The 27,486-nt window shown below is 49.4% G+C and overlaps 1 protein-coding gene across 25 annotated transcripts in view; it reads left to right on the forward strand.

The window, feature by feature from the left end:
- The window catches only part of DDX4 (DEAD-box helicase 4), a 1,188,488-nt gene that overhangs the window by 216,769 nt on the left and 944,233 nt on the right, over positions 1 to 27,486 (forward strand). For all 25 annotated transcript variants that reach the window (XM_063962294.1, XM_063962347.1, XM_063962463.1 and 22 more), the window contains exon 4: positions 18,703 to 18,762. In XM_063962294.1, coding sequence (XP_063818364.1) covers positions 18,703 to 18,762 — 60 coding nt within the window. The remainder of the gene's footprint in view (positions 1 to 18,702; positions 18,763 to 27,486) is intronic.

Below are 27,486 nucleotides of genomic sequence, written 5' to 3' on the forward strand. Positions count from 1 at the left end.
CAATTTTCTCTAACGTCCTAGAGGATGCTGGGACTCCGTAAGGACCATTGGGATAGACTGGCTCCGCAGGAGATAGGGCACTTTAAGAAAGACTTTGACTCTGGGTGTGCACTGGCTCCTCCCTCTATGCCCCTCCTCCAGACCTCAGTTTGATACTGTGCTCAGTGGACACTGGGTGCATTTCAGGAGCTCTCCTGAGTTTCCTGTAAGAAAGCATTTTTGTTAGGTTTTTTATTTTCAGGGAGCCTGCTGGCAACAGACTCCATGCATCGAGGGACTGAGGAGAGAGAAACACCCACTTCTCTGAGTTCAGGGCTCTGTTTCTTAGGCTACTGGACACCATTAGCTCCAGAGGGATCGGTACGCAGGTCTCACCCTCGCCGTCCGTCCCAGAGCCGCGCCGCCGTCCTCCTCGCAGAGCAGGAAGAAAGAAGCCGGGTGAGTATGTGAGGAAAAGACCCATCTGAGGTGGCAGAAGACACTTGGATCTTCACTGAGGTAACGCACAGCACTGCAGCTGTGCGCCATTGCTCCCCTTCACCTCACACACTCCGGTCACTGTAAGGGTGCAGGGGGGGGAGGGCGCCCTGGGCAGCAATATAAACCTCTTATGGCACAGATGTTACATGTATAAAAAGAGCCCCCGCCATGTATTGGAAAAATTGAGCGGGACAAAAGCCCGCCGCCGAGGGAGCGGGGCTTCTCCCTCAGTACTCACCAGCGCCATTTTTTTCTCCACAGCACCGCTGCGAGGAAGCTCCCCGGACTCTCCCCTGCTTGACGCACGGTGACAGAGGGCTTTAAAGTAGAGGGGGGGCACATAATTGGCGCAGATACATAAAACAGCGCTACTGGGTGAACATTAATTTACTGTTATTCCTGGGTCATATAGCGCTGGGGTGTGTGCTGGCATACTCTCTCTCTGTCTCTCCAAAGGGCCTGGTGGGGAACCTGTCTTCAGAAAAGAGCTTCCCTGTGTATGTGTGGTGTCGGTACGTATGTGTCGACTTGGCTGAGGGCTCACCAAAGGAGGAGGGGGAGTTTATGAACGTTAGGTCTCCGTCGGCGGTGCAGACGCCGGACTGGATGGATATGTGGAATGTTTTAAGTGCAAATGTTAATTTATTGCACAAAAGGCTAGACAAAGCCGAAGCTGGGGCACAGTCAGGGAGTCAACCCATGCCTGTCCTTATGTTGCCGGGACCTTCGGGGTCTCAGAAGCGCCCACTATCCCAAATAGTTGACACAGATACCGACACGGATTCAGACTCCAGTGTCGATTACGATGATACAAAATTACAGCCAAAGGTGGCTAAAGGTATTCGATATGATTATCGCAATAAAAGATGTGTTGCATATCACTGAGGAACCCCCCTGTCCCTGACACCCTCGTGTATAAAGGAAAGAAACCTGAGGTCTCCTTTCCCTCCTCACATGAGCTGAACGAAGTATGTGAAAAAGCGTGGGAAACTCCAGACAAAAAAACTGCAGATTCCCAAAAGGATCCTAACAGCGTATCCTTTCCCGTCGCAGGACAGGATACGGTGGGAATCCTCCCCTAGGGTGGACAAGGCCTTGACGCGCTTATCAAAAAAGATAGCTCTTTCATCCCAAGATACGGCTACCCTCAAGGATCCTGCTGACCGCAAGCAGGTTACACTGAAGTCCATTTACACACATACTGGTTTGCGTCGGCCTGGGTTTGTAGTGCTGTAGCAGCATGGACAGATTCCTTATCAACGGATATTGAGACTCTTGATAAGGATACTATTTTATTGACCCTAGGGCATATAAAAGATGCGGTCTTGTATATGAGGGATGCTCAAAGAGACATTCGTTTACTGGGTTCCAGGATAAACGCTATGTCTTTCTGCTAGGCGTGTCTTATGGATCCGACAGTGGACTGGTGATGCCGACTCTAAGAGACATATGGAGTTGTTGCTTTACAATGGTGAGGAATTGTTTGGAGAGGGACTCTCGGACCTCGTCGCTACGGCAGGTAAATAAATTTTTTTTGCCATAATATTCCCTCACAATCTAAGAAAGCGCCTCATCAAATGCAGTCCTTTCGTTCCAATAAAAGCAAGAGAGCACGTGGATCGTCCTTTCTTGCCAGAGGTAAGGGCAGAGGGAAAAAGCTGCATAACACAGCTAGTTCCCAGGAACAGAAGTCCTACCGGGCCTCTGCAAAATCCACCGCATGACGCTGGGCCTCCCCTGAGGGAGTCGGTGCCTGTGGGGGCACGTCTTCGACTGTTCAGCCACGTCTTAGTCCACTCACAGGTGGATCCATGGGCAATAGAAATAGTTACCCAGGGTTACAAGCTGGAATTCGAAGAAGTGCCTCCTCGCCGGTTTTTCAAATCGGCCCTACCGAAACAACCCCTGGAAAGGGAGAATAGTGTTACATGCGATTCACAAATTGTGTCTTCAACAAGTGGTGGTAGAGGTTTCCCTGCTTCAAAGAGGGCAGGGGTACTACTCAACTCAGTTTGTGGTTCCGAAACCGGATGGTTCGGTCAGACCCATTTTAAATTTAAAATCCCTGAACCTTTACTTAAAACGGTTCAAGTTCAAAATGGAATCGCTCAGGGCGGTCATAGCCAGCCTAGAAGGGGGAGATTTTTTGGTATCTCTAGACATAAATGATGCATACCTGCATGTCCCCATATATCCTCCTCATCAGGTGTACCTGAGATTTGCGGTACAGGATTGTCATTACCAATTTCAGATGTTGCCGTTTGGGCTTTCCACGGCTCCGAGAATTTTCACCAAGGTAATGGCGGAAATGATGGCGCTGCTGCGCAAGCAGTGTCACAATTATCCCGTACTTGGACGATCTCTTCATAAAAGCGAGATTACGGGAGAAGTTGCTGAACAGCGTATCACTTTCACTGAATGTATTACAGCGACACGGCTGGATTCTCAATATTCCAAAGTCGCAGCTGAATCCTACAACTCGTCTGCCCTTCTTGGGCATGATTCTGGACACAGACCAGAAAAGGGTTTTTCTTCCGACGGAAAAAGCGCAGGAACTCCTGACTCTAGTCATGAACCTGTTGAAACCAAAACAAGTGTCAGTACATCATTGCACTCAAGTTCTGGGAAAGATGGTGGCAACATACGAAGCCATTCCATACGGCAGATACCATGCAAGGACTTTCCAATGGGACCTATTGGACAAATGGTCCGGGTCGCATCTGCAATTGCATCAGCGGATCACTCTGGCCAGAGTATCTCTCCTGTGGTGGCTAAACAGTGCTCACCTTCTAGAGGGCCGCAGGTTCGGCATTCAGGACTGGATCCCGGTGACCACGGACGCGAGCCTCCGGGGTTGGGGAGCAGTCACACAGGGAAGAAATTTCCAAGGACTTTGGTCAAGTCAAGAGACTTGTCTTCACATCAACATCCTGGAACTAAGGGCCATATACAACGCCCTACGTCAAGCGGAGATCTTACTTAGCAATCGACCAGTTCTGATCCAGTCCGACAACATCACGGCAGTAGCTCATGTAAACCGCCAAGGCGGCACAAGGAGCAGAGTGGCAATGGCGGAAGCCACCAGAATTCTTCGCTGGGCGGAGAATCATGTAAGCGCTCTGTCAGCAGTGTTCATTGCGGGAGTGGACAACTGGGAAGCAGACTTCCTCAGCAGACACGATCTGCATCCGGGAGAGTGGTGACTTCATCAGGAAGTCTTCGCGCAGATTTCAAGTCGGTGGGGACTATCCCAAATAGACATGATGGCATCCCGTCTCAACAAAAAGCTACAAAGGTATTGCGCCAGGTCAAGAGACCCTCAGGCGGTAGCTGTGGACGCCCTAGTGACACCGTGGGTGTTCCAGTCAATATGTGTTTCCTCCTCTTCCTCTCATACCCAAGGTGTTGAGGATAATAAGAAAAAGAGGAGTGAGAACAATTCTCATTGTTCGAGATTGGCCACAAAGGACCTGGTATCTGGATCTGCAAGAAATGCTCACAGAAGATCTGTGGCCTCTTCCTCTCAGGCAGGACCTGTTACAACAAGGTCCCTGTCTGTTCCAAGACTTACCGCGGTTGCGTTTGACGGCATGGCGGTTGAACGCCGGATCCTAGCGGAAAAAGGTATTCCGGATGAGGTCATTCCTACGCTAATAAAGGCTAGGAAGGACGTGACGTCTAAACATGATCACCGAATATGGCGAAAATGTTTCTTGGTGTGAGGCCAGGAATGCTCCAACTGAAGAATTCCATCTAGGCCGTTTTCTTCACTTCCTACAAACTGGAGTGAATTTGGGCCTAAAATTAGGCTCCATTAAAGTTCAGATTTCGGCCTTATCCATTTTCTTTCAAAAGGAATTGGCCTCTTTACCTGAAGTACAGACTTTTGTGAAGGGAGTACTGCATATTCAGCCTCCTTTTGTACCTCCGGTGGCGCCTTGGGACCTTAACGTGGTAAGTTTCCTTAAGTCACATTGGTTTGAACCACTCAAAACGGTGGAGTTGAAATATCTCACTTGGAAGGTGGTCATGTTAGCCTTGGCTTCGGCTAGGCGGGTTTCGGAATTGGCGGCTTTATCGCATAAAAGCCCCTATTTGGTTTTTCATATGGATAGAGCGGAGTTGCGGACCTGTCCTCAATTCCTACCTAAGGTGGTCTCATCCTTTCATATGAACCAACCTATTGTAGTGCCTGCGGCTACTCGTGACTTGGAGGATTCCAGGTTACTAGATGTAGTCAGGGCTTTGAAGGTTTATGTAGCCAGAACGGCTGGAGTCAGGAAAACTGACTCTCTGTTTATCCTGTATGCCCCCAACAAGTTGGGTGCTCCTGCTTCAAAGCAAACCGTTGCCCGCTGGATCTGTAACACGATTCAGCAGGCTCTTTCTGCGGCTGGATTGCCGCTTCCAAAATCAGTAAAGGCCCATTCCACAAGGAAGGTGGGCTCTTCTTGGGCGGCTGCCCGAGGGGTCTCGGCTTTACAGCTTTGCCGAGCTGCTACTTGGTAGGGTTCAAACACATTTGCAAAATTCTACGAGTTTGATACCCTGGCTGAGGAGGACCTTGAGTTTGCTCATTCGGTGCTGCAGAGGTATCCGCACTCTCCCGCCCGTTTGGGAGCTTTGGTATAATCCCCATGGTCCTTACGGAGTCCCCAGCATCCACTAGGACGTTAGAGAAAATAAGATTTTACTTACCGGTAAATCTATTTCTCATAGTCCGTAGTGGATGCTGGGCGCCAGTCCCTAGTGCGGACTTTCTGCAATACGTGTATATAGTTATTGCTTAATAATGGGTTATGTTATGTTGGCATCCATTGTTGATGCCCTATTGTTGTTCATACTGTTGACTGGATAAGTGTATCACAAATTATACGGTGTGATTGGTGTGGCTGGTATGAGTCTTACCCAGGATTCCAAAATCCTTTCCTTATGTCTGCTCTTCCGGGCAGAGTTTCCTTAACTGAGGTCTGGAGGAGGGGCATAGAGGGAGGAGCCAGTGCACACCAGATAGTACTAAATCTTTCTTTAGAGTGCCCAGTCTCCTGCGGAGCCCGTCTATTCCCCATGGTCCTTACGGAGTCCCCAGCATCCACTACGGACTATGAGAAATAGATTTACCGGTAAGTAAAATCTTATTTTCTCTGACGTCCTAGTGGATGCTGGGATCTCTGTAAGGACCATGGGGAATAGACTGGCTCCGCAGGAGACTGGGCACTCTAAAGAAAAGATTAGGTACTATCTGGTGTGCACTGGCTCCTCCCTCTATGCCCCTTCTCCAGACCTCAGTTAGAATCTGTGCCCGGCCAGAGCTGGGTGCTCCTAGTGGGCTCTCCTGAGCTTACTAGTAAAGAAAGTATTTTTTAGGTTTTTTATTTTCAGTGAGCTTCTGCTGGCAACAGACTCACTGCTACGTGGGACTAAGGGGAGAGAAGCAAACCTACCTGCTTGCAGCTAGCTTGTGCTTCTTAGGCTACTGGACACCATTAGCTCCAGAGGGTTCGAACACAGGCTCCTTTCCTCGATCGTCCGTTCCCGGATCCGCGCCGCCGTCCCCCTTGCAGAGCCAGAACAGAATCTAGAAGACGACGAAATCGGCGGCTGAAGACTCCTGTCTTCATTAAGGTAGCGCACAGCACCGCAGCTGTGCGCCATTGCTCCCAGCACACTTACACACTCCGGTCACTGTAATTGAAGTACCTTTGGCATATAAATACATGTATACAGTCTAGCACTGTATATATGTAAAAACCCCCGCCATTATTTTACACTGAAAGCGGGACAGAAGCCCGCCACTGAGGGGGCGGGGCCTTCTTCCTCAGCAAGCCAGCGCCATTTTCTCTTCACAGCTCCGCTGGAAGCAGCTCCCCAGGCTCTCCCCTGCAGTATCCAGGTACAAGACGGGTTAAAAAGAGAGGGGGGGGAACATAAATTTAGGCGCAAGGAATACTAAAAAAGCAGCTATTGGGTATATCACTTATTAGCAGTGAAAATCCCTGTGTTATATAGCGCTGTGGTGTGTGCTGGCATACTCTCTCTCTGTCTCCCCAAAGGACTTTGTGGGGTCCTGTCCTCAGTCTGAGCATTCCCTGTGTGTGCGGTGTTGGTACGGCTGTGTCGACATGTTTGATGAGGAAGGTTACGTGGAGGCGGAGCAAGGGAAGATAAGTTTGGTATCGCCCCCGTCGGGGCCGACACCTGATTGGATGGATATGTGGAAGGTCTTAAATGACAATGTAAACTCCTTACATAAAAGGTTTGATGACGCTGCAGCCTTGGGACAGCCGGGGTCTCAGCCCGCGCCTGCCCAGGCGACTCAGAAACCGTCAGGGGCTCAAACGCCCTCTATCTCAGATGGTTGACACAGATGTCGACACGGAGTCCGACTCCAGTGTCGACGATGATGAGGCACATTTACAGTCTAAAATGACCAAGGCCATCCGATACATGATTATTGCAATGAAAGATGTATTACACATTTCTGAGAGTAACCCGGTTAATACCAAGAGGGTTTATATGTTTGGGGAGAAAAAGCAGCCAGTGACTTTTCCCCCATCTGATGAATTAAATGAAATGTGTGAAGAAGCGTGGAGTTCCCCTGATAAGAAATTAGTGATTTCTAAGAGGTTACTGATGGCGTACCCTTTCCCACCAACGGACAGTTTACCTTGGGAAACATCCCCTAGGGTGGACAAGGCGCTGACTCGCTTATCTAAAAAGGTGGCCCTGCCGTCTCAGGATACGGCCGCCCTGCGGATAGAAAGCAGGAAGCTATCCTGAAGGCAGTGTGTACACACTCTGGTACTCTACTGAGACCTGCTATTGCTTCAGCCTGGATGTGTAGTGCTGTAGCAGCGTGGACAGATACTATGTTAGACGACATAGATTCCCTCGACAGAGATACTGTTTTGCTAACCCTGGGCCATATCAAAGACGTTGTCTTATATATGCAAGATGCTCAGAGGGACATTTGCCTGCTGGGCTCTAGAATTAATGCTATGTCCATTTCTGCCAGGAGGGTCTTATAGACTCTGCAATGGACAGGAGATGCTGATTCTAAAAAACACATGGAAGGTTTTGCCTTATAAGGGTGAGGAGTTGTTTGGGGACGGTCTGTCGGACCTCGTGTCTACAGCGACAGCTGGAAAGTCCACTTTCTTGCCTCAACTTTCCTCACAGCCTAAGAAAGCACCGTATTATCAAATGCAGTCCTTTCGTTCCCAAAAAGGCAAGAGGGTCAGGGGTGCATCCTTTCTTGCCAGAGGCAGGGGTAGAGGTAAGAAGCTGCACCATGCAGCCAGTTCCCAGGAACAAAAGTCCTCCCCTGCTTCCACCAAGTCCACCGCATGATGTTGGTGCTCCACAGGCGGAGCCAGGTGCGGTGGGGACGCGTCTCCGAAACTTCAGCAGCCAGTGGGTTCGCTCACAGGTGGATTTCTGGGCTATACAAATTGTATCTCAGGGATACAAGCTGGAATTTGAAGCGACTCCCCCCCGCTGTTACCTCAAATCAGCCTTGCCAGCTTCCCCCATGGAAAGGGAGGTAGTGCTGGCAACAGTTCACAAGCTGTACCTCCAGCAAGTGATTGTCAGGGTCCCCCTCCTTCAACAGGGAAGGGGTTACTATTCCACAATGTTTGTGGTATCGAAACCGGACGGTTCGGTGAGACCCATTCTGAATTTAAAGTCCTTGAACACTTATATAAAGAAATTCAAGTTCAAAATGGAATCGCTCAGAGCAGTTATGGCAAGCCTGGAAGAGGAGGATTTTATGGTGTCGCTGGACATCAAAGATGCTTACTTGCATGTCCCCATTTACCCACCTCACCAGGAGTACCTCAGATTTGTGGTACAGGACTGTCATTACCAGTTCCAGACGTTGCCGTTTGGCCGGTCCACGGCACCGAGAATATTTACCAAGGCAATGGTCGAAATGATGATACTCCTTCGGCAGAAGGGAGTTATAATTATCCCGTACTTGGACGATCTCCTCATAAAGGCGAGGTCCAGGGAGCAGTTGTTGGTCAGCGTAGCACTCTCTCAGGAAGTGTTGCAACAGCACGGCTGGATTCTTAATGTTCCAAAGTCGCAGCTGATTCCTACGACGCGTCTGTTTTTCCTGGGCATGATTCTGGACACAGAACAGACTGTTTCTCCCGGTGGATAAGGCCCAGTAATTAGTATCTCTGGTCAGGGACCTCCTGAAACCAAAACGGGTATCTGTGCATCACTGCACGCGAGTCCTGGGATAGATGGTGGCTTCATACGAAGCCATTCCCTTCGGGCAGGTTCCATGCGAGGATCTTTCAGTGGGATCTGTTGGACAAGTGGTCCGGATCGCATCTTCAGATGCATCGGCTGATCACCCTGGCCCCAAGGGCCAGGGTGTCTCTTCTGTAGTGGCTGCAGAGTGCTCACCTTCTCGAGGGCCGCAGGTTCGGCATACAGGACTGGGTCCTGGTGACCACGGATGCAAGCCTCCGAGGATGGGGGGCAGTCACTCAGGGAAGAAACTTCCAAGGGCTGTGGTCAAGTCTGGAGACTTCTCTACACATAAATATGCTGGAATTAAGGGCCATTTACAACACCCTGAGTCAAGCAGAGCCCCTGCTTCGAAACCGGCCAGTGCTGATTCAGTCAGACAACATCACGGCGGTCGCCCATGTAAACCGCCAGGGCGGCACAAGAAGCAGGATGGCAATGGCGGAAGCCACAAAGATTCTTCGATGGGCGGAGAATCACGTGCAAGCACTGTCAGCAGTGTTCATTCCGGGAGTGGACAACTGGGAAGCAGACTTCCTCAGCAGACACGACTTCCACCCGGGAGAGTGGGGGCTTCATCAAGAAGTCTTCCAACTGATTGCAAACCGATGGGAACTGCCACAGGTGGACATGGAGTCCCGCCTCAACAAAAAGCTAAAAAGATATTGCGCCAGGTCAAGGGACCCTCAGGCGATAGCTGTGGACGCCCTAGTGACACCGTGGGTGTACCAGTCGGTATATGCGTTTCCTCCTCTTCCCCTCATACCAAAAGTACTGAGAATAGTAAGAAGAAGAAGAAAAAAAAAAAAAAAAAAGAGGAATAAGAACAATACTCATTGTTTCGGACTGGCCAAGAAGACTTGGTACCCGGAACTACAAGTAATGCGCACAGAGGACCCATGGCCTCTGCCTCTCAGACAGGACCTGCTGCAACAAGGGCCCTGTCTGTTCCAAGACTTACCGCGGCTGCGTTTGACGGCATGGCGGTTGAACGCCGGATCCTAGCGGAAAAAGGCATTTCGGATGAAGTTATTCCTACGCTGATAAAGGCTAGGAAAGACGTGACAGCAAAGCATTATCACCGTATATGGCGAAAATATGTTGCTTGGTGTGAGGCCAGGAAGGCCCCTACAGAGGAATTCCAGCTGGGTCGTTTCCTGCACTTCCTACAGTCAGGGTTGACTATGGGCCTAAAATTGGGGTCCATAAAGGTCCAGATTTCGGCCCTATCCATTTTCTTTCAAAAATAACTGGCTTCACTGCCCGAGGTTCAGACATTTGTTAAGGGAGTGTTGCATATTCAGCCCCCTTTTGTGCCACCAGTGGCACCCTGGGATCTTAACGTTGTGTTGGATTTCCTGAAATCCCACTGGTTTGAGCCACTTAAGACCGTGGAACTGAAGTATCTCACGTGGAAAGTGGTCATGCTGTTTGCCTTAGCATCGGCTAGGCGTGTGTCTGAATTGGCGGCTTTGTCATGTAAAAGCCCATATCTGATCTTCCATATGGACAGGGCAGAATTGAGGACTCGTCCCCAATTTCTCCCAAAGGTGGTGTGTCCTCGTTTAATTTGAACCAACCTATTGTGGTGCCTGCGGCTACTCGGGACTTGGAGGACTCCAAGTTGCTGGACGTAGTCAGGGCTTTGAAAATATGTTTCCAGAACGGCTGGAGTCAGGAAGACTGACTCGCTGTTTATCTTGCATGCCCCCAACAAGCTGGGTGCTCCTGCTTCAAAGCAAACTATTGCTCGCTGGATCTGTAGCACGATTCAGCAGGCTCATTCTATGGCTGGATTGCCGCATCCAAAATCAGTAAAAGCCCACAAGGAAGGTGGGCTCTTCTTGGGCGGCTGCCCGAGGGGTCTCTGCTTTACAGCTTTGCCGAGCGGCTACTTGGTCTGGTTGAAACACATTTGCAAAGTTCTACAAGTTTGATACCCTGGCTGAGGAGGACCTTGTGTTTGCTCATTTGGTGCTGCAGAGTCATCCGCGCACTCCCGCCCGTTTGGGAGCTTTGGTATAATCCCCATGGTCCTTACGGAGTTCCCAGCATCCACTAGGACGTCGGAGAAAATAAGAATTTACTCACCGGTAATTCTATTTCTCGTAGTGGATGCTGGGTGCCCGTCCCAAGTGCGGATTTTCTGCAATACATGTATATAGTTATTGCTTAACTAAGGGTAATTGTTATGCGCCATCCGTTGAGTGAGGCTCAGTTGTTCATACTGTTAACTGGGTAAGGTATCACAAGTTGTACGGTGTGATTGGTGTGGCTGGTATGAGTTTTACCCTGGATTCAAAATTTCCTTTCCTTGTAATGGCAGCTCTACCGGGCACAGTTTCCCTAACTGAGGTCTGGAGGAGGGGCATAGAGGGAGGAGCCAGTGCACACCAGATAGTACCTAATCTTTTCTTTAGAGTGCCCAGTCTCCTGCGGAGCCCGTCTATTCCCCATGGTCCTTACGGAGTTCCCAGCATCCACTACGGACTACGAGAAATAGAATTACCGTGAGTAAATTCTTATTTTTAAACCTACCGGTAAATCTTTTCCTCGTAGTCTGTAGAGTATGCTGGGCGCCCGTTCCACGTGCGGACTACTTCTGCAAGACTTGTACATAGTTATTGCTTACATAAGGGTTATGTTAAAGTTTCATCGGTTTTGTGCCGATTATATGATGTTCTTCATACTGTTAACTAGATAGTATATCACAAGTTATACAGTGTGATTGGTGTGGCTGTATGGATCTTGCCCTTGGATTGCAAAAATCCTTTCCTTGTAATGTCCGTCTCCTCTGGGCACAGTTTCTCTAACTGAGGTCTGGAGGAGGGGGATAGAGGGAGGAGCCAGTGCACACCCAGAGTCTAAAGTCTCTGCGGAGCCCGTCTATCCCCATGGTCCTTACGGAGTCCCAGCATCCTCTACGGACTACGAGAAAAAGATCTACCGGTAGGTTTAAAATCTTATTTTTTTTCTGTGATTCTAGTCACCGTACCTCTCCTGTGTCCCTGCTTGTGCTGACTACATTAAGCGGGGGTTTGGGTAAGGTATTGTGCTGCTGACGTACTGTGTTACCTGATATTGCAAGTTACATCAGTTCTGCGTTTAAGGGTAACTGGTCTGGGGCCGAACACACTACAAGGTGGTGCTGACGTCACCATACCTATGAGGAGAATATAGCAGCTGACTGCTCTGGTTCTGGGGGGTTCCTTGCCTCCCAGTGGGACGGTGGCAACGGGGGTCCATAATTACCCGCCCAGGGCTAGTTTCTCCACACTTATGAATACGCTAGTTACTAAACTAACGCCCCCTATGGGACCTCCTATGTCGGTTCTGCCGTATATCGGCCCTGCAGTTAACCCTCCTTGGGCAGATAACTTGACCGCTCAATTGAAGAAATTTAACCAGTCACGGACTACTAAAAAGTCTAGCCCTCGCTCGCCTAAGACCAAGGGGTCCTCTAAGCGAGCTATTGTCTCCTCACAATCCACTGCCGTCACTGACACCTCGTCTGATGAAGATGGTTCTTACACTGACCCCACAGATTCTGACACAGATAATGCTGAGGGGGATAGTGGTTCACAAGTGGATGTTCCTGATCTTTTGGAGGCTATTAAGTTGTTCCTACAGATTATGGATGATCCCGAGTCATCTGTCCCTCCTAAGAAACCAGATAGGTTCAAGCGTCAGAAGGTGGTTAAACAAGTTTTACCTCACTCTGATCACCTGGTGGATATATGTCAGGAACCCTGGGAAAATCCTGGTAAGAAGTTTGTGCCTCATAAGAAGCTGCTTGCTTGCTATCCCCTTGCGCCAGAGCGGTCTAAAAATTGGGAGACACCTCCAGTGGACTCGCATGTGGCAAGGATGGTGGTTTCCTCAGCTCTACCTGTCACTACCGTGACGTCTCTGAAAGAGCTACGGATAAACGTGTGGAGGGTTGTCTGAAAGCGATTTGCATCCTTACGGGTGCTGCGCAAAGGCCCACTATTGCAGCGACATGGGCTGCAGAAGCTATTGAAGCGTGGGCCCTAGAGTCGGAAGCTGAACTCTCTTCTGACAATGCTAGACAATGCTTATCATATATTGTAACAGCTTCTCAATATATTAAGGAGGCGGCTTCCGATGCCTGTGTTCTGGCAGCTAAGGCTTCTACTACGTCAGTCCTAGCTCGTCTGATATTGTGGCTGCGATCCTGGTCCGTGGATCTGGATTCTAGAAAAACCCTGGAGGTACTCCTTTTTAAGGGAGATATCCTGTTTGGAGAAGACGTAAATAAGATTGTGGCTGATCTGGCTACTGCCAAAGCGGCCTGTCTGCCAAGTACCGCTCCTTCGGTGCCGAAGGCTAAAGTTTCTTCCTTTATTCCCTTTCGTCCTTCAGGTAAAGCAAAAGGTCAGGCGTACCACAAACAGGCCCGCACTTCCAAACCTGGTAAGCCGAAGCCCAAGAGAGCCTGGGCTGCCCGTCAGCCAGCTTCCAAGACCGATAAGCCTGCTGCATGACTAGGCGGGCCTCCCCCTGGGGGACCCCAGGGTGGGGGGCCGGCTTCTAGGGTATACCCAGGAATGGTTGAAGACCACTTCAGATGCCTGGGTATGGGAAGTAGTCACTCGAGGTTACGCCATAGCCTTCAAAAACCGTTCCCCTCGTCTATTTTGCCTGACGTCCCTGCGGATCAGATCAAGGCAAAGACTCTACATTTGGTGGTACAGACCCTCCTGTACACAGGAGTGGTGGTACAAGTGCCTCTTGTTTAGAGAGGCCAGGGGTACTACTCTCTGCAGTTTCTAGTCCCCAAGCCGAATGGGTCTTTCCGGCCATTATCAACCTCAAGGCGCTGAACAAGTTTGTGAATTTCCAAGTTCCGTATGGAAACACTTCGCTCTAAAGTTCTGACCTTGGAACCTGGGGACTATATGGTCTCCCTGGATATACAGGATGCTGACCTGCATGTTCCTATAGCAGTGTTCATCAACAGTATCTGAGGTTTGCGGTTGGCAACCTCCACTACCAGTTTCGGGCGTTACCTTTTGGTTCAACCACGGCCCCGCTAGTTTACCAAAGTTATGGCGGTGATGACGGCGGTGCTCCGCCATCAAGGGGTCAGGATCCTACCGTATCTGGACGATTTGTTGATCCTGGCAAATTCCCCAGAAATTCTCCTACGTCGTCTAGATCTGGCTGTCTGGTTTCTGCAAGCCCACGGGTGGCTCATCAACTGGAAGAAATCCTCCCTGGTCCCTGCTCGGAGCATGGTGCACCTGAGAGCGCAGTTGTACACTCACAACCAGCGATTGTTTGTCTCAGAAGAAAGTCCTGAAGCTTCAGTACAGGTTTCATTGCTTCCTCTCTCGTCCGCAGGTGTCGATCTATTTGGCGATGCAGGTACTGGGCCTCATGGTGTCAGCATTCGACATGGTGGAGAGTGCTGAATTCCATTCTCGCCCTCTCCAGATGCTGATTCTTGCCAAATGGGATGGCCTGCCTCACTGGATCGGGTCTCCCATGATCTTATTGACTCCGGAGGTCCGTCTGTCGCTATCCTGGTGGCTCCAGGACCAACAGTTGAGCAGGGGCCGTCCCTTCTGGATACCAGACTGGGTCCTGTTGACGGATGCTAGTCTACGGGGTTGGGGCGCGGTGTTGAAGCAAAACTCCCTTCAGTGTCAGTGGACCAAGGAGGAGTCTTTACTCCCGATCAACATTCTGGAATTGCGGGCGGTCTTCAATGCATTGAACCTGGCCCAGCATTTAATACAGAACCGTCCTGTTTAAGAACAGTCTGACAACGCCACCACAGTGGCTTACATAAATCATCAAGGCGGCACTCGAAACCGCCTGGCAATGAAGGAAGTCTTGCGGATTCTTCAGTGGGCAGAACGCCATCTGCCGGCCATATCGACAATATTCATTCCAGGAGTCCTGAATTGGGATGCAGACTTTCTCAGTCGTCAGGACTTAACCGCCGGAGAGTGGGGCCTCCATCCAGATGTTTCAACTCCTAGTGGAACGGTGGGGCCTTCCAGATGTGGATCTGATGGCATCTTGACACAATCACAAGGTTCCGGTCTAAGGAGCAAGGACAAGGGATCCTCGAGCAGCATTCGTGGATGCGCTGGCAGTGCCATGGAAGTTTCGGCTGCCGTACGTGTTCCCTCCGGTGTCACTTCTGCCCAAGGTAATTCGGAAGTTCAAGCAAGAAGGAGGAATCCTGCTACTCATAGCTCCAGCGTGGCTGAGACGGCACTGGTTCTCAGACCTGCAGGGCCTCTCGTCAGAGCGTCCAATTCTACTTCCACAACGCCCAGACCTCCTCGTTCAGGGCCCCTGTGTCTACCAGGACCTGTCTCGGCTGTCTTTGACGGCGTGGCTCTTGAAGCTTCCGTCTTGAGGGCTAAAGGTTTTTCTGAGGCGGTCATTAAAACTGTTACGGGCCCGGAAACCGGCTTCTGCTCTGATTTACTATAGGGTCTGTCATTCTTACTTTATTTGGTGCGCATCTAACAATTATGACGCTTCCAAGTTTAGTACGGCCAAACTTTTGGCTTTTCTGCAGCATGGCCTGGATTTGGGCCTGCGTCTGGCTTCCCTCAAGGTTCATATTTCTGCCTTGTCGGTGTGGTTTCAGACAAATTGCGACCTTACCTGATGTTCATACCTTTACTCAGGGTGTGTTGCGTATCCAACCTCCTTATGTCCCGCCCGTGGCTCCTTGGAATTTGTCGGTGGTTTTGGAGGTGTTGCAAGAGTCCCCGTTTGAACCTCTTGGCTTAGCTGACCTTAAGTGGCTTTCTCTTAAGGTGGTGTTTTTACTGGCTATTATTGCCTCCGCTAGAAGAGTGTCTGATTTGGGTGCCTTGTCCTGTAGTTCCCCATATCTGATTTTTCACCGTGACCAGGCGGTACTCCCGGATATTTACCTAAGGTGGTTTCTTCGTTCCACCTTAACCAGGAGATTGTGGTTCCGGCCCTTGTATCTCCTGACTTGTCTACCAAAGAACGGCCCTTGGATGGTGGTACGGCTTCTCTCAAAAAATCGGATTGTCAATTTGTTTTGTTTGGTTTTCAAAAACGTGGCTAGCCTGCTCAGAAGCAGACGTTGGCCAGATGGATTAGAACGGTGATTGCACATGCTTATGTGAAGGCTGGTCTGTCAGCTCCTGCTCACATTACGGCCCGTTCTACTTTGTCTGTTTGACCTTCTTGGGCGGCTCACCGTGGGGCGACCCTTGAACAGTTGTGCAAGGCGGCTATGTGGTCCTCAGTGAACACATTCATAAGGTTCTATGCCTTCGATACTGCCGCTTCCCAGGATGCTTCCTTTTGGATGCTGGGTTCTTGTGCCCGCTACAGTGCGTCCCCTCCCATGAGGAACTGCTTCAGGACATCCCCATTGTCCATCCTTGTGGAGCCCAGTGTACCCCGCAGCAGAAAACGAGATTTATGGTAAGAATTTACCTTTGTTAAATCTTTCTGCGGGGTACACTGGGGCTCCACAAGGCGCCCACCCTGACGCACTTAGCTTCTTTGGCTTGGTGTGTCATTAGCTGCTGACACTTCTCCTGTCGTGAGACTGTGGTGTTTGTGGCTACTAACTGTTGTCTCTTTTCCTGCTACTGCATTGGGCTGGTTAACTAAAAACTGAGCTCCTGTGCAGGAAGGCAGGGTTATAGAGGAGGCGCTATGCATCTTGGGAACAGTCAAAGCTTTTGAGCCTGTTGGTGCCCTCAGATCAAGATCCTACTCTACACCCCATTGTCCATCCTTGTGGAGCCCAGTGTACCTCGCAGAAAGATTTAACAAAGGTAAGTTCTTACCATAAATCTCGTTTTCTTCTATCAAGACTTACGGCTACATTTAATGGCATGGAAGTTGAACGGCTGAATCTAGCCAGGAGAGAGATACCTGACAAGGTCATCCCGACTATGAGCCAAGCCAGGAAGGGGGTAACGTAAGGGCCTTCCTAGCTCTGTCTGATTTTATCCAGTTTTGTTCTATTACTGTTCTAAATGTAAAGTGCAATGGAAAATGCTGCACTATATAAGAAACTGGAAATAAACATTACCACCGTATGTGGAAGAAATAGGTCTCTTGGTGTGAGAGCAGACAATATTCTGCGGTGGAATTTCATCTGTGACGTTTCCTGCTTTTTCTGCAGTCGGGAGTGGATGTGGGCCTACGTCTAGGCTCCATAAAAGTCCAGATTTCGGCCTAGTCTATTTTACTTTCAGAAACAATTGACTTCTCTCCTTGAAGTCCAGACGTTCTTAAAAGGTGTTCTGCATGTCCAACCTCCCTTTGTGCCTCCCATGGCACCTTGGGATCTCAATGTGGTGCTGCTGTTCCTCCAATCGGACTGGTTTGAACGGTTACAGGAGGTAGACGTTAAGTACTTTACGTGGAAGACCGCAAGATGTGTGTCGGAGTTAAGGGCGTTGTCTTGCAAGAGCCCATACTTTCCCATGAGGACAGCTGAATTCGAGACTTGTCAGCAATTTCTTTTTAAGGTGTCAGCATTTCACATCAACCAAGCTATTGTGGTTCCGGTTGTTACGGACACTTCTGCTACTTCAAAGTTTTTGGTTATTGTAAGGGCTTTGAAGGTGTATGCAAGGAGAAAAGCTCGTCACAGGAAATCGGACTCGCTGTTCGTTCTCTATGATCCCAATAAAATTGGGTGTTTTGCTTCAAAGAAGTAGATTGCACGCTGGATCAGGCTCACTATCTAGCATGCTTATTCCATGGGAGACTTGCCGGTTCCGAAATCTATACAGGCTGGTTCTACTAGGTCGGTGGGTTCTTGGTCGCCTGCCTGGGGGGTGTCGGCTTTACAGCTCTGCCGAGCAGCTACTTGGTCAGGTTCGAACACGTTTGCGAAGTTTTAAAAGTTTGATACTTTGGCCTCTGAGGACCTTCAGTTTGGTCAATGAGTTCTGCAATAACCTCAGCACTCTCCCACCCGGTTTGGGAGCTTTGGTACATCCTTATGGTACTAAATAGATCCCCTGTATCCCCTAGGACGTAAGTATATAGGATTATAATTACCTACGGGTAAATCCTTTTTTTCTCGTAGTCTGTAGGGGATACTGGGCGCCCACCTGGTGCTTTGTTATTTCTACACTGTTGTTTGTTTAAGAACTGTTTGGTTCAGCTGTTGCTGTCCCTATTTTGAAGTTTAGTTAGCATGGCTTTTCTCTTCTGGATGTGCTGGTTTGAAATCTCGCCACTTACCTATGTACTACTTTCAGAGTATTTCCGTCTCCTCAGGCACAGTTTCCTAGATTGAGTCTGGTAGGAGAGGCATAGAGGGAGGAGCCAGCACACAATATCAAATTTCTATAATGCCCATGGCTCCAAGTGGACCCATCTATGCCCCCGTGGTACTATATGTATTCTCAGTATCCCCTACGAACTATGAGAAAAGGAATTACTGGTAGGTAATTAATCTTATTTGTTGCTCTGATTGGGCACTCTGTTTTTAAGTGCCCAATTAGTTTAAGTTTAATCGCAAATAGCAGTTCATTCCATCTAAAGTAGTCCCTGCAACGCAAGAATCCCTGTTTGGGCATCTAAACATACTTTTCACACGTTTGTACCCTCCATCTCAGGAGGGATCATTTACCGCAAGTGGGCTACAATTGAAAAGCCAGATAATACGATCTGGCTATTTTAGCCTGTATTTGCTGTGCAGTAAATTATCAGTGGCAATTGGATACCAGCCAATTAATCCCCATTAACTGCTAGCTGCAGTCAGGGCTAATAGAATAGTTGAGGATCAATTAGTTACTGCGGCTTATTGACTTCCCGAGTGTGGCTCTTTCGCCAATCTTTCTGGTAGGTAATTTTTATATTTGAAGTAAATGTTCTAAATTTCTTGTTACATGTTTCATGGGGTAAAAAATTAATAAAGGCATTGAATTTTTTCAGCTGTATTTGTTTCTAATTTCATGATTTTAGCCAACAGTGAATTCAATCAAAACTTTGGATCTGCGGAAAGGTGTTTCGGGAGCCAAAGAGGTAATTTAAAAAATTCTCCAAAGAGATTATAAGGAATTATTTTTAAATGCATGGGGTTGCATGTGATAGTACCCAGGTCTGCAACAGTCATTGCTTGTTTTTTGTGTTATGGACCATCCAAGGTAATAAGCAGTTAAATTGTTCAGCAATCTGGGTGCGATCACCACTGGCATTGACATTTCTACTAGTCTCCCTGAGGTGGTGAGCAAGAATGTGAAAGTATCCGGTTTGGTCTTTGTAGTGTCTATTTGGACATTTAAAAAGTAATGATCTATTAGTTTCCCCCCCAAAAAATAATCACACTTCAAGCATTTCATTATTTCGTTTGACTCCCGTATACCTAGGCAATGTATTTGCTGTAAGGCAAATATTGGTTATGTGCAGCCACGATCTGTTAGACATTGTATACTTGTATTTATTAACAGTTTCTTATATAATGTAGCAAATTCCTTTGCGCTTTAACAATAATAAAATAAAACTGGGCGATAAGTCAGAGGTAGGAGGGCCCTGCTTGCAAGCTTACAATCTATAGGGAAATAAGCATAGCTACACACAGCATAGGTGCTATCTATTGCATAATTGTCCACAGATTGCAAAGGTTCTTGGTGTGATGCATGATCTGGCCACACAGCAATAATGAACCAGGGTTAAGAGGAAGGTAAAGTGAAAGAAGAACACGAGAGGATATGTATGGACTGTAAAGTTGGAATGTATTTGGATAGGAAATCTTTATGAAGGTTATGTGAGCGGTTCTGGAATTTGATAAGCTTTCTTTAAGAGGTGAGTTTTCATGTAATGATTGAAGGTTTGTAGACTAGAGGAGAGTCTTATTGTGCGTGGTAGAGCATTCCACAGAGTTGGTGCGGCCCGAATAAAGTCTTGCAGTTGTGAATGGGAGCAAGTGATGAGTGTGGATGAGAGACGTAGATTTTGTGAAGAGCGGAGAGGTTCGGTTAGGAGATATTGAGACAAGCAGAGATGTACATTGGTGTAATTTGGTTAATGACCTTATGTGAGTGAAAGTATTTTATATTGAATACGGTAGAATACATGTACGCACAGCAGTGATCGCGCTGAGGCCAAAAAAAAGTGGGTCCCAGTGACCCATCACTTTTAAAAGTTGGGGTCCTACCGGTCCTTTTCTGGGTCCCATCGGAATGAAGGTTTTTATTAATCTTAGTCTTGTTGCAAGGTGGTGGGATGGGGGTGACAGTGCTGCTGGGCTGTGTAGCATGCAGGACACCCTGCACCAGAGCTGTAACTAGACATTTTGGTGCCCCTTGGCAGAAAGTGAATCGATTCTCCATCTCCCAGAACCTTAAGTATAGGCAGTGTGCGCCGAAGGCGCGCGCAAAAAATTAGGGGCATGGCTTAATGGAGAAGGGGCGTGGCCACATAATAGTACCAATTCACATTATACCACACAGTAGTGCCGCTTATACACATTGCACCAGGTAGAACCTCCTATACACACTGCACCAGGTAGAGCACGTTATACATATTGCTCCAGGTACAGCACGTTATTAGCGCCAGGCAGAGCACGTTATTAGTGCCAGGCAGAGCACGTTATATACTTAGCGCCAGGCAGAGCATATTATACATATTGCACCAGGTAGCTGACAATATGCACATTGCACCAGGTAGAGCACGTTACACACACTGTGCCAGGTAGAGCACGTTACACACACTGTGCCAGGTAGAGCACGTTACACACACTGCGCCAGGTAGAGCACATTACACACACTGCGCCAGGTAGAGCACATTACACACACTGCGCCAGGTAGAGCACGTTACACACACTGCGCCAGGTAGAGCACGTTATACACACTGCGCCAGGTAGAGCACGTTATACACACCGCGCCAGGTAGAGCACGTTATACACACCGCGCCAGGTAGAGCACGTTATACACACCGCGCCAGGTAGAGCACGTTATACACACCGAGCCAGGTAGAGCACGTTATACACACCGAGCCAGGTAGAGCACGTTATACACACCGAGCCAGGTAGAGCACGTTATACACACCGCGCCAGGTAGAGCAAGTTATACACACCGAGCCAGGCAGAGCACGTTATACACACTGCGCCAGGCAGAGCACGTTATACACACTGCGCCAGGCAGAGCACGTTATACACACTGCGCCAGGCAGAGCACGTTATACACACTGCGCCAGGCAGAGCACGTTATACACACTGCGCCAGGCAGAGCACGTTATACACACTGCGCCAGGCAGAGCACGTTATACACACTGCGCCAGGTAGAGCAAGTTTCACACACTGCGCCAGGTAGAGCACGTTATACACACTGCGCCAGGTAGAGCGCGTTATACACACCGCGCCAGGCAGAGCGCGTTATACACACCGCGCCAGGCAGAGCGCGTTATACACACCGCGCCAGGTAGAGCACGTTATACACACCGCGCCAGGTAGAGCACGTTATACACACTGCGCCAGGCAGAGCACGTTATACACACTGCGCCAGGCAGAGCACGTTATACACACTGCGCCAGGCAGAGCACGTTATACACACTGCGCCAGGCAGAGCACGTTATACACACTGCGCCAGGCAGAGCACGTTATACACACTGCGCCAGGTAGAGCAAGTTTCACACACTGCGCCAGGTAGAGCACGTTATACACACTGCGCCAGGTAGAGCACGTTATACACACCGCGCCAGGCAGAGCACGTTATACACACCGCGCCAGGCAGAGCGCGTTATACACACCGCGCCAGGCAGAGCGCGTTATACACACCGCGCCAGGCAGAGCGCGTTATACACACCGCGCCAGGCAGAGCACGTTATACACACCGAGCCAGGTAGAGCACGTTATACACACCGCGCCAGGCAGAGCACGTTATACACACTGCGCCAGGCAGAGCGCGTTATACACACTGCGCCAGGCAGAGCGCGTTATACACACTGCGCCAGGTAGAGCGCGTTATACACACTGCGCCAGGTAGAGCGCGTTATACACACTGAGCCAGGCAGAGCACGTTATACACACTGAGCCAGGCAGAGCACGTTATACACACTGAGCCAGGCAGAGCACGTTATACACACTGAGCCAGGCAGAGCACGTTATACACACTGAGCCAGGCAGAGCACGTTATACACACTGAGCCAGGCAGAGCACGTTATACACACTGAGCCAGGCAGAGCACGTTATACACACTGAGCCAGGCAGAGCACGTTATACACACTGCGCCAGGTAGAGCACGTTATACACACTGCGCCAGGTAGAGCACGTTATACACACTGCGCCAGGTAGAGCACTTTATACACACTGCGCCAGGTAGAGCACGTTATACACACTGCGCCAGGCAGAGCACGTTATACACACCGAGCCAGGTAGAGCACGTTACACACACTGCGCCAGGCAGAGCACGTTATACACATTGCGCCAGGTAGAGGGGCAGAGATATAGGGGTGTGAGGAGGTAACACTGGGCTGAGTTATGGAGGGGAATCAGTGTGTCTGGACTGACAGGGTGGTTCTAGATGGGAGGGCAGTGAGAAAACACAGTGGGCTGGTTGGGGAGGGAAGGTGGAAACACTGGGCTGGCAGACACTGTTAAGGCAGCATTAGCCTGCTGCTGTTCAGTTTCTGCCTGGCCCCGCACACTGGCTCAGCTAAATTACCTCTACCCTGCCAGCTCTGAGCAGGGATTTGTTCACAGGTGGCGGGTCCGACTTCATCACTCTGCTGGGTGATGTCATCTTGCGGCGGCTCCGGCATCTCCCGTATCATCTGTAATCTAGCGGGCCCTCCCCTCTCCCCTCCCGTGGACTAGTGCAGCCGGGGAGAGGGTGAGAAGTGTGGATCAAGCCCGGGAGCGCCGCGCTGCAGCTTCTTGTCAGTCCTCTCAGCGTGTTCCTGTCTGACTCCCGGCACCGCATCTTCCCGCCCAGCAGCAGCAGCCGCCGCTGACTTCTGACCAATAAGGTCAGAGAAAAGTTAGCTAGTAACCAATCAGGCGCCAGAGAGCAATTTCAACGGAGCGCGTCCCCGGGGACCCGCCCATTCTTACAAAGTGAGTCCCCAGTCCTCATTTTGGGGTAAAAAACGCGCTATAGCGCGTTTTTGCGATCACTGGCACAGTGTATCTGCTGATTAATGTCTAGCAAGGAAGACTCACCTTGCAGCTGCATTCAGAATGGATTGTAGTGGGGAGTCTTTTTGCAAGATCAGTAAGAAGACTTTGAATTATCAATGTGGGTGATGAGAGCTTGGATTAGAGTTTTTGCAGTGTATTGTGTAAGGTACGGTTGTATTTTGGATGTTTTTTTTTTTTTTTTTTTAGATGCATGTAACATGATTTTGAGACAGATTGAATGTAGGGTGCAAAGGACCGTTCAGAATCAAGCATGACACATAGGCAGCGAGCTTGTGGGGTAGGATTGATTGTTGAGTTAACAGTCTGTGGTGGTGAGATGTCAAAGATGGAACAGCAGAAAGCCATTCAGTGACAACTATAGATGGTCACCAGTTTAGGGGTCATTCCATATCAAATCAACTCGAAAAAACAAATTTTACTGACTGACCCTCACCGATTTTTATGAAATTTGGTGTACCAGTAGGATTGGGGGGTGAGGGGAGAGACTAATCTACACCAAATTTCTCTTACGTCCTAGAGGATGCTGGGGACTCCAAAAAGGACCATGGGGTATAGACGGGATCCGCAGGAGCTTGGGCACACTAAAAAGACTTTGGGTGTGAACTGGCTACTCCCTCTATGCCCCTCCCCCAGACCTCAGTTAGACTTTGTGCCCAGGAGTGACTGGACACACACTAGGGGAGCTCTACTGAGTTTCTGTAGAAACACTTTTGTTAGATTTTTTTTACTTTCAGGGAGACCTGCATCGAGGGACTGTGGGGAGAGAAGTCAGATCTATTTCTTCTTAGTTAAGGGCTCTGCTTCTTAGGCTACTGGACACCATTAGCTCCAGAGGGTTCGATCACTTGGTTCGCCTAGCTGCTTGTTGCCGGAGCCGCGCCGTCATCCCACTCACAGAAGCCAGAAGAAAGAAGCCGGTGAGTATTAGAAGAACCGAAGACATCAGACGACAGAAAACTTCAGTAACGGAGGTACAGCGCAGCGGTAGCGCTACGCTCCATGCTCCCACACACACTTCACCAACGGCACTCACAGGGTGCAGGGCGCTGGTGGGGAGCGCCCTGGGCAGCAGTTCCTGGGGTCAGATGATTGGCAAAACGAAAATACGGTGTCCGGGCACCTTATAGAATACCCCCGCCAGTATAATAAATTTCAAGTTGAGCGGGCTACAGTGCGCCGGGAAGGTGCGGGGTTTAGTCGCACACTGCTCACCAGCGCCATTTTCTCTCTCCACAGTGCTGCAGAGACGCTGGCCGAACCTCCAAGCTCCCTCAAGGGGGGAAGGCACATAAAATTTGTTGCTTTTATCCTATTTAGACAGCGCTAGACACATATATTATCTTTTAGTATATGGGCGCTGGGGTGTGAGCTGGCATACTCCTTCTGTGTTTCTCTCTCTACAGGCTTCCCTGTGGTTCTGTCCCCTTGTTTTTGGCCGGTGTGGGTGTGTCTGTACTACAGGTCGACATGTCTGAGGCCGAGTGTTCCTCCCCGGAGGTTGTTACTGGGGGCGCAGAGGGGGATTTTGGTATGACTGTCGGCACAGCTGACTGCTGATTGGGTGGCTATGCTGAGTACACTGAATGCAAATGTGGCTTTCTGGTCTAGAGGCTGGATAAATCTGATTAGCAGACACAAACATGGAGGAAATCCATGGAGGAGGCTTTGTCTCAGGTACAGACCACTGACACGGACTCTGATTCCGATGTCGATTTCAATGAGGCTTCGTTACATCCAAGGGTTGTTAGGAGTATTCAGTATATGATTGTAGCTATTAAAGATGTTTTACGTATCTGAGGAACCTGCTGTTCCAGACACAAGGGTTTGCTTATTTAAGGGGAAAAAGCCTGAGGTGAAGTTCCCCCCTCTCATGAAATGAACGCGCTTTGTGAATAGGCTTGGGAGTCGCCTGACAAAAGATGGCAGATTCCCAAGAGAATTTTGATGGCATATCCTTTCCCCTCTGACAAGGAAAAATGGGAGTCGTCCCCCAATGTGGACAAGGCTCTATCACGACTGTACACAAAGTGGAAAGCTGCTCAATCAGATTGTAATGTCACTCAGGTGCTAAAAGGGGAGGGGTAATTCTGTGTAGGAAAAAAAAACTCTGTTCCCTAATGCACACCGAGTGAATAATATTACTACATAATAATAGTCAGATAAAACGGAGATCTTAGTTGCGTATATCTGCAGATATAGGGTTAAGCCCCCAGGCCGCTCGACAAGGCTTCTCCGTCACTGGGGGTCCCTAATACTAGGTATGGGCCTGGGGTGCAGGACCCCACGATGTCGGCACAGGTCGGCCACCCCAGGTCAGCACACAGGTGAGAATTAATAGGGGTTAATAAGAAGCACAGAAGTGCTATGTAAGTGGTGTGATTAAAATAATATATACAAAGTGATAGGAAAAATAAGTGTTAATAAAGTGTTAGGGTGTGCCGACCTGAAGCAGCCCAGCCATACCGACACAGGGGCCACCGCACCCCACACCCACCCCATAAATAATTACAAATATATCTGGGTTAAATTCCCAGTGTAAGGCCACATGGTAATGGCACCTACAGCATCTGAGAGCCAGCTTACCTGGGGATACCCCTGGCTTCCCCTATGGCACTTCTGGAGTCGGCAATCCCTCCTAATGCTGACCCATTTATGCCTCTCTATATACAATACACAAAGTGGAAAGCTGCTCAATCAGATTGTAATGTCACTCAGGTGCTAAAAGGGGAGGGGTAATTCTGTGTAGGAAAAAACTGTGTTCCCTAATATGCACCGAGTGAATAATATTACTACATAATAATAGTCAGATAATACGGAGATCTTAGTTGCGTATATCTGCAGATATAGGGTTAAGCCCCCAGGCCGATCGACAAGGCTTCTCCGTCACTGGGGGTCCCTAATACTAGGTATGGGCCTGGGGTGCAGGACCCCACGATGTCGGCACAGGTCGGCCACCCCAGGTAAGGTGACCCATTTACAGGTCGGCCACCCGGTGTGCATTAGGGAACAGTTTTTTTCCTACACAGAATTACCCCTCCCCTTTTAGCACCTGAGTGACATTACAATCTGATTGAGCAGCTTTCCACTTTGTGTATTGTATATAGAGAGGCATAAATGGGTCAGCATTAGGAGGGATTGCTGACTCCAGAAGTGCCATAGGGGAAGCCAGGGGTATCCCCAGGTAAGCTGGCTCTCAGATGCTGTAGGTGCCATTACCATGTGGCCTTACACTGGGAATTTAACCCAGATATATTTGTAATTATTTATGGGGTGGGTGTGGGGTGCGGTGGCTCCTGTGTCGGTATGGCTGGGCTGCTTCAGCTCGGCACACCCTAACACTTTATTAACACTTATTATTTTTCCTATCACTTTGTATATATTATTTCTCTGACGTCCTAGTGGATGCTGGGACTCCGTCAGGACCATGGGGATTAGCGGCTCCGCAGGAGACAGGGCACAAAAATAAAGCTTTAGGATCAGGTGGTGTGCACTGGCTCCTCCCCTTATGACCCTCCTCCAAGCCTCAGTTAGGTTTTTGTGCCTGTCCGAGCAGGGTGCAATCTAGGTGGCTCTCCTAAAGAGCTGCTTAGAAAAAGTTATTAGGTTTTTTATTTTCAGTGAGACCTGCTGGCAACAGGCTCACTGCTACGAGGGACTTAGGGGAGAGAAGTGAACTCACCTGCGTGCAGGATGGATTGGCTTCTTAGGCTACTGGACACCATTAGCTCCAGAGGGATCGAACACAGGCCCAGCCATGGAGTCCGGTCCCGGAGCCGCGCCGCCGACCCCCTTGCAGATGCCGAAAAGTGAAGAGGTCCAGAAACCGGCGGCAGAAGACTTTTCAGTCTTCATGAGGTAGCGCACAGCACTGCAGCTGTGCGCCATTGTTGTCACACACTTCACACCAGCGGTCACGGAGGGTGCAGGGCGCTGGGGGGGGCGCCCTAGGCAGCAATGATAATACCTTATTCTGGCTAAAAAATACATCACATATAGTCCCTGGGGCTATATGGATGTATTTAACCCCTGCCAGGTCTCAGAAAAACGGGAGAAGAAGCCCACCGAAAAGGGGGCGGGGCCTATTCTCCTCAGCACACAGCGCCATTTTCCCTCACAGAAATGCTGGTGGGAAGGCTCCCAGGCTCTCCCCTGCACTGCACTACAGAAACAGGGTTAAAACAGAGAGGGGGGGCACTTATTTGGCGATATGATTATATATATTAAGATGCTATAAGGGAAAAACACTTATATGAAGGTTGTCCCTGTATAATTATAGCGTTTTGGTGTGTGCTGGCAAACTCTCCCTCTGTCTCCCCAAAGGGCTAGTGGGGTCCTGTCCTCTATCAGAGCATTCCCTGTGTGTGTGCTGTGTGTCGGTACGTGTGTGTCGACATGTATGAGGACGATGTTGGTGAGGAGGCGGAGCAATTGCCTGTAATGGTGATGTCACTCACTAGGGAGTCTACACCGGAATGGATGGCTTATTTAAGGAATTACGTGATAATGTCAACACGCTGCACGTTTGACGACATGAGACGGCCGGCAAACAAAATAGTACCTGTCCAGGCGTCTCAAACACAGTCAGGGGCATTAAAACGCCCATTTTACCT

Source organism: Pseudophryne corroboree, chromosome 1 (assembly GCF_028390025.1).
Source record: "Pseudophryne corroboree isolate aPseCor3 chromosome 1, aPseCor3.hap2, whole genome shotgun sequence".
NCBI lineage: Eukaryota > Metazoa > Chordata > Amphibia > Anura > Myobatrachidae > Pseudophryne > Pseudophryne corroboree.